The 12,014-nt window shown below is 49.5% G+C and overlaps 4 protein-coding genes across 4 annotated transcripts; 2 read left to right on the forward strand and 2 right to left on the reverse strand.

Moving 5' to 3' along the window:
- Window positions 1-328: 328 nt before the first annotated feature.
- ABOM_008209 (ENTH domain-containing protein) lies at window positions 329-2,248 on the forward strand (the record flags this gene model as incomplete). Its single annotated transcript, XM_022535338.1, has 5 exons — window positions 329-410; window positions 501-532; window positions 638-717; window positions 783-864; window positions 932-2,248. 5 exons carry the CDS (start codon window positions 329-331, stop codon window positions 2,246-2,248), a joined length of 1,593 nt encoding a protein of 530 aa, XP_022386832.1.
- Window positions 2,249-3,813: 1,565 nt separating this feature from the next.
- ABOM_008210 (uncharacterized protein) lies at window positions 3,814-4,374 on the forward strand (the record flags this gene model as incomplete). The annotated part of the gene is made up of 1 exon (XM_022535339.1): window positions 3,814-4,374. One exon carries the CDS (start codon window positions 3,814-3,816, stop codon window positions 4,372-4,374), a length of 561 nt encoding a protein of 186 aa, XP_022386845.1.
- A 912-nt stretch (window positions 4,375-5,286) lies between these two features.
- ABOM_008211 (adaptor protein NBP2) lies at window positions 5,287-6,567 on the reverse strand (the record flags this gene model as incomplete). Its single annotated transcript, XM_022535340.1, has 1 exon — window positions 5,287-6,567. The coding sequence occupies one exon, from the start codon at window positions 6,565-6,567 to the stop codon at window positions 5,287-5,289; it is 1,281 nt and encodes a 426-aa protein (XP_022386846.1).
- A 1,660-nt stretch (window positions 6,568-8,227) lies between these two features.
- ABOM_008212 (uncharacterized protein) lies at window positions 8,228-9,367 on the reverse strand (the record flags this gene model as incomplete). The annotated part of the gene is made up of 1 exon (XM_022535341.1): window positions 8,228-9,367. The coding sequence occupies one exon, from the start codon at window positions 9,365-9,367 to the stop codon at window positions 8,228-8,230; it is 1,140 nt and encodes a 379-aa protein (XP_022386809.1).
- Between the last annotated feature and the right edge of the window lie 2,647 nt (window positions 9,368-12,014).

Genomic DNA, 12,014 nt, shown 5'->3' on the forward strand with positions numbered 1-12,014 from the left:
GCAGACGATTTTATGTATGTATTTGAGTAGTGTTTAGTACATGACGATATATGTGTTTCGATTGTAATCCTATCACCAGTAAATACATCTCTAGGAGGAGCCCGTCCGTTAATCAAGCTGTAACAAATACTATGATGTCGACGTCTGCTCTGAGCTCAGGGGCTGCCACGTGACCTGGCGGTTGGCTTGGAGCCCAACGGCGTTGCCAGGTGGATTGATTCCTCGACTCCCGCATCATCCAACCCTCTACGAATTCCCTACTCTTGTCTCTCTCCATATTTTTGATCCGATAAATAGTGCGCAATATTGCACTCGTGCTGATTGCGTTATGGATCTGTCCAATATCAAGGAGCAAGTCAGCAACCTGACCTTGTATGACCTCAAGGCGGGAGTCCGCAAGGTCCAGAATGGTAAGTCCCGCATAATTCCCCCGATTAAATTGATATACGTGCCTCCCACCGCGCGATATGACACTGTATCAAATATACTGATAGTCGTAGCTGTCATGAATTATACTGAGATGGAGGCTAAGGTCTGTGCCACCAATTCCCAAATTCCGTCCTCTGCCGATCCTCTACAGAACTATACATACATGCATACGGAATGGCTTTCAACTGCAGTCACTTATGCTCAGTAGGTCCGAGAAGCTACAAACAATGAGCCTTGGGGTGCCTCAACCACATTGATGCAAGAAATTGCCAACGGAACTCACAGCTAGTCAGTAATTAACTTGTTCGTTTATACAACTAGCCGGTTGCTAACCAATGTACTGGGGAGTGCAGCCAGCTACTCAATGAAATCATGCCGATGATCTACAAACGCTTTACAGACAAGACTGCAGAGGAGTGGCGACAGATCTATAAGGTAGGACTTACCGGACCAGTTAGTTTTCTATAGAAGGTATCTAATCCGATGATCCTTGAAACTGCAGGCGCTTCAGCTTTTGGAGTTCTTAGTTAAGAACGGATCGGAACGAGTTGTTGACGATGCGCGGTCTCACATGTCCCTTCTACGAATGCTTCGCCAGTTCCACTTCATCGATCAGAATGGGAAGGATCAAGGTATTAATGTGCGCAACCGATCGTCAGAGTTGGTGAAGCTTCTCGGGGATGTGGATCAGATTCGTGCAGAAAGGAAGAAGGCCAAAACTAATCGTAATAAGTTTGGTGGCTTTGAGGGTGGATCCCATATGGGAGGAGGGATGTCAAACTCCAGGTACGGGGGCTTTGGAAGTGACAGCATGTCGTTTGGCGGGTACAGCGGGGGTGTCTACGGTGATGGAGGTGGGTTTGGTGGCAACACAAGCGACTTCCAGGATACCGGCCGACGAGGCAACCGATTCGAAGAATACGATGAATATGACGAAGCAGATGCCAGTCCGCCGCCACGACGTGCAGCAAGCCCGCCTCGTGCTCGATCGACAAAGCAGCCGGAGCCGCCGAAACCCAAAGCACCCGAGCCGGACCTTTTTGACTTTGGAGAGGAAGAGGTGGTCGCAACGGCTTCTACCAGTGCCGGCAAGAGACCTGCAGGCAGTAACGGCTTAGATGTGCTCGATTCCAAACCCATCGACGACGACGACTTCGATGATTTCCAGTCTGCGACTCCCGCACCAGCGGCATCGAACCAATTCTCTATTCCTCCACCAGCGAACACTGTGAGCACCACCTCAAGCACCCAGTTTGCTGCGCCGAAGCCAGTGTCCGCTACGCAAGGAACCAATTTGAACGGCCTTGTTGGGTTTACCTCAATGACTCCGACTCCTACTTCGAGTACAATGGCATCCCCAACACTGTCGCAGAGCTCTATGGTGCAGCCACAGCAGCAGAAGTCGGCACAACCGAAGCCAACAGGATTCCAGGCCGCAACACCGAACTACTTCACCTCTGTTTCCGTCATGCAACCTCAGGCGGGAGTGTCTAACCATCGGCCAGGCATGCCATCCACCTCATCTTTTACATCTGTCACGTCGGGCGCACCTGCAGCAGCTAAACCTGCCGCATCCAAGCCCTCGAATGGCGACGTCTTCGGCTCTCTATGGTCGAGTGCCAGTGCCAGTGCTGGGCTGCAGAAGTCCAATGCAAATGCAAGCAAAGGGCCTAACCTGGCAAGCATGGCCAAAGAGAAGGCGAGTGCGGGCATCTGGGGGGCGCCCGCAACGCCCAGCCTTGTATCGCCGTCTCCTTCTCAACCCACTCAGCAAGGGACCAAGACCAGCAGCTCCGGACTGGATGACTTACTGGGCTAATCTGCCTGTGTGCGCTTATATTTTTTTTGAAGTTAAATTTCTTTTGTTCTGAGCAATATCTGCAATATTATTGCGATTTCACTGTTCTTCATTCCCATTTTAAGCAACGAATCATTGGTAGCACGATGCCAGACCATTCCTCCTCGATCTCATGTTTCAAGTTCTGTATATCCGGATGGTCACGATAGCTCTTTTATTCTTTGCATGGTGTCGAGGCTTGGGAAAATATTGATCTTTTTGTTATCAGGACCCTGTCAGATCAAAGGTTATTACTAAAAGAAACTTCCTACACGATGAAGTAATGTTTCCAGGCTGTTAGATGGCGTTCTATCTCAGCCCAACGACGGACTTTTTCCAGCAAGGCAACTTTAATAACATGCGCCGTATGAGGCGAAAGGGGAAAGAAGAAAAGTGTAATAGAGTAAAGCCTTTCCGTAAAAATGCCAAATTCCATCAATCCCTCGGAAAATACTCCATACCCTTAATTTCCAGCCAAGGGATGATCATAATGAGAGTCAAGACTCAACCCGCCCCGACAATCCTCGTATTCAACCTGCCCACCCTCGACGATCAGCACGCGCTAAGACACCCATCAGTCTGCACGACCAGCCAGCACGGTGGAGAATGCGATTGGGATCTCTGTCGATCCGTGCTTTGGGTATTGCGGTCATGGATACCGTCCCAGGGTCTAGCCAATTGTTGGGGTGACCGAGACCACTAACCCTAAGGTTAAGATTTCCTTGGGGTCGTATCTTGCGAGTCATAGACACTTTGTTCTTGAAGGGTTTAGGCTGAGGCTACACTTGTCTGGTACTCTACCGGGTTTTTACGAGAAGGTTATGTGTGGTGTGTTTGGGTTGCAGCGTCTCTCGTGTCATGTCAACTATCCATCCGTATATGAAGAACTCTATCGGCGTGTGTTAAGGGGTTTTCTTCGAGCCCTTCTCTCCTCTTTTTTATCTTCACATCGATACAAAACTTGACTCGATATAGTTCGACTCCCCATAATATGTACATCGATACCCTTTTCCCAGACGGGGTCTATCACGCTCTTCTCCCCCGAGCAACCTACGCTTCCTGCTGGGGAGGCATAGGACAAGGAGAATGTCGCGGCCAATCTGACTGTATTACCTCCCCTCCTCTCCCCTTGAAACCTCGATATTCCTGTGGAGTGTGTCAGAGGGCTAATCTACCTCAGGCAGAGGACTCGTCTACACAAATCAATGCTCTGATAACAAAGGTGACGAGGTATGACTCTCCATCAAGTCCCACCCCCACAAAGGAACCATATCCAACATACTAAGAGAAAAGACAACATAGTGCTGTCTCCAACGTCGCTGCACAGTCCCCGAAGGAACGGGTTACTGTCGAGACACCAATAACCAGACCTGTGATGGGGGCAATTACTTTGCTGGGTCGGCTGTACATCTCCCCTTTTCTCCCTCTATGCCATAGCTCCGTCTATCTACCATGCATGTTTTAGCAAACGATACTAACGATGGCGACAGCCCAACTGGCCTTGTCCGGGGATAAGCTCCATCCAATGCTGCGTGGCATACGAGAACATGTCAAACGGGACCTCGACAGCTTCCTCTGCCTCCTCCTCCTCCTCCTCCAGCACCTCCACTTCTCCAACTTCGACATCAAACTCCACTGCCACTTCCACAACACCGTCTTCCTCGTCGCCGACCACGTCAGCGACAGCACCAACTGCAGAGTCAAAACAAGGACTCTCCGGGTCTCAGATAGGAGGCATAGTCGGCGGTATTGTTGGCGCGGCGTTCCTCCTCGGGGTTATTGCGCTGTTTCTTTTCTTTCGTCGGCGGACGGGCCAGAGAGACACTCCACAGGAGGGTCCGGATGCTCAGGGACCTGTTTCGGAGGCGGGTAAGCTGGTGGTGGAGGAGGAGGTGGTGGGGAAGGATGTGCCGATGCTTGAGGGGAGTATGAGGCAGGAGCTGGATGCGCAGGGCGGGGCGGCGTTGCATGAGATGGAGGGGGCTAGTGGACGGGGGCTAGTCGGAGTTGGTGGTGAGAAGGGGGCTGGTGTGTCGGAGTTGGAGGGACAGAGGACGGTTGTTGCTGAGTTGGATGGAGCGTCTGTTATTCGGGGTTCTGGTGGGTGAACTGAGATGGTGCTTGGAGGCGAGGTGGAGTGCGTTTGACGTGTGTATATATCTTTCTTCTTTTTCCTTTCTTTCTTTCTTTCTTTCTTTCTTTTCTGTATCTATAGTATCTGGTTAATGGGAGAGTCCCGGGGGCTTGCTTAATGACATATGTGGTGGGTATGTATGTATGATTATTGTTGATATCTTTGTGTATAATTGTATATACTTGGGTGGTTCATGCTGGGTAGGAGAACATTCTGACTGCTACGATTCTCCGTTTAAGAAGAAGGGCTCAAAACAGACCAGGATACGGAACATTATACACTATATGAAGCTTTAACATACAGTGTCACTTATTCATTCAAGTGGCCTCCTTCAATTGCGGGGATCTGTTGAGTTGAGACGGAGGAACATGAAAGAATGAAAGTAAAGATCAGTAACAATATGAAGGATCATTAGTTCTTCCACATATACTATACTGGGTTCTCATTCCCGCCCTGAAACAATAATCAGATGATGTGTCAAATCTAATGCATTATGCGACGCCGACGCTGAAAAATACAAAGCATAAACATATTTACAAACCACAAAAACCTAGAGTCTGATGTGATGCTACCTTGCCAGCACTCGACGCCAGCAATGTCTTCTCGCAAGACAGCGATCAGAACATGCATGCACACTCCACCCCTACCATATAACCGGCTCAGCGGGTCGTTCCGCTGTTATCATATAGAATTGAAAGTTCCAGCCTGGGAACCGAGAAAGCAAAGAAATTGATGGGTTTTTGTGCCGTAGCTCGACCGTCTTGAAACACCCAAACAAGCACAGAAGGCATTCGCCCAGGATAGATCCAGGGGATGGGTTGGCTCTACCACTCCGCATGACAGGTCTTATTATGAGTTCCAGCGTATCTCCACAGAAATGGACACATCACGTCTTCATCGGAACAGCGACATGCTGTCCGTCCTGCTGTGTTTTCTCCGTAGTTTGCTTCACCGTATCAACCCCTTGTTCGTGGTCATCCTTCTTCTCGCCATTAGCGACATAGCTCGGGTGGTCATCCCGAGTTGGCGCCATCTCCTGGTGGTATTCGGTCGAATCATGGGTAGGGTGAGTGTCGTCCAACAATTCAGAGTCCGGATCACCGTTCAACGATGTCAGTCCCCCTTCAATGTCCCGGAGCAGCCGAACGAACTCTTCCGGTACCAAGCCACTTTCCCCGGTCCGCGGGTCTTCCGCAACGAGCCAACCTTGGCCATGCCTATAAGAAACGAAGATTACCTGGCCCTCTGTCAAGGGAAGTTCGTTTTCGTGTTCCCTAGTGAAGTCGAAAAGTGCAACCGCCTTTCCGTGCATTTCTTCATCCGGACATCCTACGGCAAACTGGAAGTCGCCATTGTACCGATCACCAGCATACCCATCCTCCGATTCGTATTCGACGTCAGGGCCATAGTCCGTATAGTCCCCATATGTCCCCGCATATGAGTATCGGCTCTCATTTACCGGGTATGTGACATACTCGCCGCCAGGGCCGTCGTCTATTTCATCCTCGTCATTCACATAGTATGTCTCGCTACCGTCCGCGTTTGTACTGACATACATCCCGCGATCAGTATCTCCCAAATAACATGTGGCCTCTTGGCCACTAGGGCTCCTCTTTCGCCCGCCATTCAGATCCGTGCCCGTGGACTTGTTCTTCCGGTGGCGAGGTGCCGAAAATACTGGACTATGGAGATCTTCATCCTCGCTATATGGCGGACCGTCACCGAACGACATAGCAGGAAGTTGTTGGTGCCCGTAGCTGTGGTCGGTGCTCCATGGCCCAGTTGACCACTGTCCCCGCGAGCTATCCCACGGAGCCGGAGGATCGGACAAGCGTCGCTGCTCACTCACCGGGGTTGACACCCCAGACGCACGTGGTGGCAATGGACCGTAGTGTAGAGGATGGGTTGATGGGTATGCGAAATCTCGCACTAAAGCATACGGCAAGCTGGAATGGAAGACGGGGAAGACATGCGAACCGGGACGCGACCGGTTTTGAGAGGCTAGGGAAACGTTGGAGAGCGTGGAAAGACGGTCTTTCGCATAAGAAGATGATCGCTGGCGAATGGGTCGCTTGACAGTGGCGTCCGTGACAATGGGAGGCAAGACCGCTAAGTTGGACGCAGAGTCATCCTGCTGCGACGGAGGTGGCAATGCCGTAGAAGTCATAGTTGTGGTCATGGATCTCGTCGGGGAAGAGCCAGCGCTGAGAACAATTGTGTCAGAAATTCAAGATGGGGTCAGAGAATTCGGATGTGATCGCTAGGGCAAATTTCGAAACATTTACACCCTAGTTTGGCATTGCGATCGTCCACCCACGACTCTACTATAACTCGGGACAGAAGAAGAATGTCTGTTGTCAACAAGCAAACGAGAGATTATCTTCACCAAATGAAGGGATGAGCCAGAGGAACTGCAATGAAGGGAGCATGCGACTCGGAGGGGCAGTGGTGAACTCCTTGCGTGCAAGCACGATCCGGGCTGGTGTTGCTATACTGTGAAGGCTGTGCTGGAGAGGTCTATACCAGGACACAGAGACAAGAGTCACAAAAGTGATAGTGGACACCAAGGGAGAGGCGGGCTCAATGGGGTCTGTTGACACACGCCTACAAGAACTGACAATCGGCGATAGGTGAGAGCGCGGCTATTGATCGTGAACCACCTCGGTATGGTTCAAAGGGTAACGTTCCTTTCGATGGTAAAATAGAAATTAAAGGAAACCTCCGAATCAGCGACAGGATTCGAGAGAGGGGGTCAGGAATATGGTGACCAATAACCAGTGGGTGCTGCAAAATATGCAGTTTCGAGTGTTTCGTCCCGCGCTTGCTGGTCGAGAGTAAAATGGGGATTCTAATTATAGCAGCAGAGCAAAGCGCCGCCGTCAGTGATGGCGACTATGGACGAAGTATCTATGGCGCAAACTGAATAGGAGAGCGTTAACGAGGAAAATTAAAAGTGTGCAAAAGAATATGTGCATGACAAGACCTGCAAAACAGGATAGGATAGAAATTGGACGGCGGAGGAGGGACCCAGCGTAGGAGAGGCTTGTCGGAGATTACTTACTCTTGAAGACTGGCCTTGAAGCGTTAAGGATCAACGAGGCGCAGTCGGCAGCGTTGTGGAGTTCTGCTGCCACTGGGAGATTAAAATTATTCGCTCACCAGGGCACCGACAGACGCAGGGAAATAGCTGCAGGGCAGACAAGCAATCCGGCTGAGGGTCTGAACAGCTCAACAGGACGTCTGGATCCCAATTGTAATCGCAATGCCCATGGCCAACAGCTTTGAGGCTTAGAGTTATTTTCTCTTCGATGCGGGCACGTGCACGTGACACCCGCTTAGCGTGTTTCAGAGTCAAGTGCCTTGAACCATACCTGATTGGCCTCCGAGTGCCTCAGGTACTGGCATACAGGACATAGTACATTCACCAGCCTCCTCACTTTGATATTCGAGTGGCTATCGCCACCTTGCCTTTGAAGACGAGGGAAAGTAAGGGAACGACTTTCATATTTTCTTTTCTATGGCTGGGGAACCTTTCCCTTTCTTTTAGCGCCACGAGCAAGTTTTGTTCTTCAAAGCAGGTTTCATTTATATTGCAAAACATTTGATTACAAGAACGATTGTATGTCAGAGACGAGAATAGTCAATTCCAAGTTCTCCAATAGGTCAGGCCTGCCTGACCGGGTCTTGGTCACAGAATAATTTGTTTGTATTTGTTTCACACCCATCGCTCGCCCAAAGAAACCAAATCAGCCAACCACCAGCAGAAGGTGAAATTCCAAACCTAGCCGCAAATATCCAAATGCAAGGGACACTTTCTGCATTCATCTTCACTGGGGGCTCGCACTAGCGGAACAGCCAGGAAATACGGTCTTCATCATTGTCACGAAGGATGTTACTGTTGCTACCCTCTGTGGCACCATTGGGTCTTGGACAAGCGACGTAGGAGTCGCTACTACGGTAGGTGAATACCAAGAGGTGCTAGATCTGATGACGGCCTGTGAAGAGCTTGACGCCACGGTTCCAGGACCGCTTGGTACCGTCGGAACTCCAACTATCGGCGAGCTTTGCGCGGAGCCAGAAGAAGCGCCAGAACCAAAGATGTCCGCAAGCTGGGCTGGGATGGCAGCGTTATTCAAGGATTGATCATTGACATAACTTGCCGCCATATGCGACTGGGCCCTTGCATTAGCTACCACATCAACATCAATGCAAGTTGTATATATTTCCTGCTTTCCTTTGGGCAAGTTCGGGTCTGCGCCAGGACGTGTAGGCCAGTCCCACACCCAATAAAGAGTGTATGGCTTCCCGGATGGTGCATTGGATGGCAGCGCAATGTCTGACTGACACCATAAATTGACACCCATTAACTGATCTGCGGTATGAGGGAATTTCGCTTGGCGTTGTTTTGAAATACTGTCGCCATTGACCTGATAGCAGCGGCCATCGTCGAAGTTTCGTGTTGCCAGGAGCACGCCACGTTTGTCACCTCCGGTACCCTCTTTATTCCATACTTTGTGCACGTCCATTATCTTCTCATCTTTTTTTGGCTCTGTTGTTCCGTATACGTATACTGTCCCACGATTCTCAGGCTTTCCCAGCTGATTCCCGGGTTGTGTGACATGGCCGTTTTCCTGGTACCGGAGGGCAATGGCAGCGCCAGCGCTTGCCTGCAGCCTTGGACTCCCTTCAGACTGTTCTTGCTGCTGTTGGGTATTCTTACACAGCAAATCAGTTGGAAGTAGCTCATTGCGACCGTCTGGGACCAAATATTGCATCTTAGTGTCGCTGTATCCAGGGTCAGAACGAAGTACGTTCCCTCTTGAATACCCTGGAGAGCCGACAAAGGTTCCATTCGGTGCGATAACCATGAGCTGTTCAACCCATGAGTGAGCGACGACCGGTGGGGTCAGGAAGAGGAGAGAAAGCAGTCCCAGGCTGCTTCTCCAGGTACTAAGTTTGAAGTCCATGCTTTGGATACTTCCTTGCAGTTGTTGGCTTAGTTTTCAGAAAAAGAATGTAAGAGATACCGGCCAGCGGAGTATATGAATTTCAAACCCAGTCTAGGCCATGAATTAGCGGGGGTATATTGAGCGACTAGGGAGTACCAACACGGCTTAAATACTCATAATGTCTTAAGACTTTCTTTCTGTTCTGAATATTCCTTTGTTTTCTTCGGATACAAATGGATTATCTTGGAGAGAAAAAGCAATCAATTCACTGGATATGCCTTCAAAGGGGGACAATGCCGAGGATCCAACAATGGACATGGGAAATCGGGTATTCACCGAAGGGTCTTGACAATAAATACACAGGAATGGAAGTGTTCTTTGGGGGGCCCTCCTCTGACTTGCCAATGAGGATTCTCAAATAAGTCTTCATCAGTCAATAACAATGGAATACAGGGACCCTTGCGGTGGCCACAAGGAGGTACTCGAAACAGCACGGACCAGGAGAGTATAGAAGTATCAATAGTAACAGCAAGGACCTACGCGGCGCCAAACAATTAGAAACTTGAAGGAAAGCGTGTTGCAGCTGACCACAGCCAATGAATAGGTCCTTCGACGTCATCGTTCAGGCACAATCTGCTTCTCGATGTGTTACAAGAGTATGCAAATCAGGCACCCCTCGTCCATTAATCTACCTCATTCAGAGATCCATCAAATTAGACCAACACGATACGGTATCCTGGAGCCATGAGAGCCCTTAGACCCGTCCCATCTGCACAACATTCCTCCGAATAGTAGCGGCGCTTACCTGCATCGGCTGAGGCTCCCATGGTCTCATGAGCCTGGGCATGATAACATGGCAATCCCAGTGTTGCAGAAAGACAAACACTAGGAACATGCGACATCACTTATTGGCTGTGGTTATGTACCATGGCGCTAAGATCGAGGTCCTTCACGGAGATCTAGATATTAACGCTTCAAGGTGGCACAGGCCGTCCGTTGCCAAATCTGAAACAGAATCAGACACCTGTAGACTATATCGAGACACAGGGAAACTTAGGGTATTACCACAGGCATTGGGCGCCCAAGCGCCGAGACATATTGGCAAGACATCTCTTCTGCCCCACTTTGGAGGGAACGGCGCGAATGGAAACCGCGCAACCTGCCTGGCAGCCACGACAGATACTTCTTCAGAAGCTCGCTTAGAGTTAAAAATAATGCAATCTAATGCTCTGTCGATCAATACTAGTAATAGCAGCAAGAGTATATATAGTACTCTCTCGAAACCGTATGTAGGTGTACTCTGATCTTCCACTGTGTTGATTTTGGGGAAGTTGCCGCCTGTCTATAAAGTAACAAAATGACAGTGTGTCCTAGAGCATAAGGAAGGCCTCACGCATATCCATAGTGTCTGCTTAAGCCCGATCCGGCATCGGTGCTAGAAGTCCTCGTTCGGCCTCGCATTCCTTTCCAAGGTGCTTGGCGCGGACAGAAATCTCCACAAGAAAAATCGGTATTGATTGTTGTGGTGGTCTTCGGCTCGCTTGTTTCTCTAGATCAATTGGTCCCCAAGTCAGGCGCGGCGTCCTTCGACCCATCAGTGCATCCAGATGGTTCCATTGTCTATGACCAACTTCTATTGTTCATCCCACGGCACAATCGTAGAAAATGACACTGCACAATGACTGATGGATTTGTGCCAACTGAAGTTGGTTTGGATGCAATTCCAGTCCAATTGAAAAGGTCAGCTATCCTTTACGGTTATTTGTCTCGTATCTGGATGGATCAGCTGGCTCTGTTGCTCTTCTGCCAACCCCCGGCTAGGGCCTCCAGTTTTTATTTGTCTCTCCTTCAGTGACCCGAGTCCTTCCTTGTGGTACAATACCCGATATATGCCAGGCATTTAATTTTAAAACGGAAGAAATACCTCTTCGATGGGGGTCGTCCGCTTCCATCTGGCCCATATAGGAGGGATGATTGGAGGGAGATGAAGAGATTGATTAGATGAGAATGTGGGTATCGCGTTATCTCCGACGGATCAAGACTCCTCAAGTGGATTGCGAAGGATGGAGTAATTTATTGTTGTACAGTGTACACAAATCAAGCCCTTGGCTTTGTGTCCACTTGGATTAAACCGTCCCACTGGAACCCGACATGGAGAGGACTGGGAGACAGTCATGAAGGCCGTTTAGCGGTGACTTTGCTGGGATACCATGGCAAAAGGGCGGAGCCGTCTTTTCAGTTACATAAAAATTGACTCTCACAGGTAGGTGACATCAGACCTGGTATTTTTTTTTCTTCTGTTTTTGTCTATCTGATCATGGGAGTTTTCGAATGTAATTTTTTATTTTTTCAAAGAAAGAACGGCATAGAATAATGTCATATCCATGATGTATGGATCTACAAACTTTGAACCCTATAAGAGACTTGAATATATCATGGATCCAGAAGGTCAAACTCCTGTTCGGTTCAAAAAGCCGGCCTTAATTGGCTTTCTATCCAAACGACGCCGGGATTTATGGTGGGTCAAACGATTCATTGGCAATGTCAGCCATTGGGTTTGTATTAGTATTTCCAGCTCATCGCGATTGGAACAGAACCCTGCTTTCCTCTGGAGAAGGCACCACGGAGTGGTATTGTTAGGTATGCAATGAATCTGCGAGGGGTA

Source organism: Aspergillus bombycis (genome assembly GCF_001792695.1).
Source record: "Aspergillus bombycis strain NRRL26010 chromosome Unknown contig00076, whole genome shotgun sequence".
In the NCBI taxonomy this organism is placed as follows: domain Eukaryota; kingdom Fungi; phylum Ascomycota; class Eurotiomycetes; order Eurotiales; family Aspergillaceae; genus Aspergillus; species Aspergillus bombycis.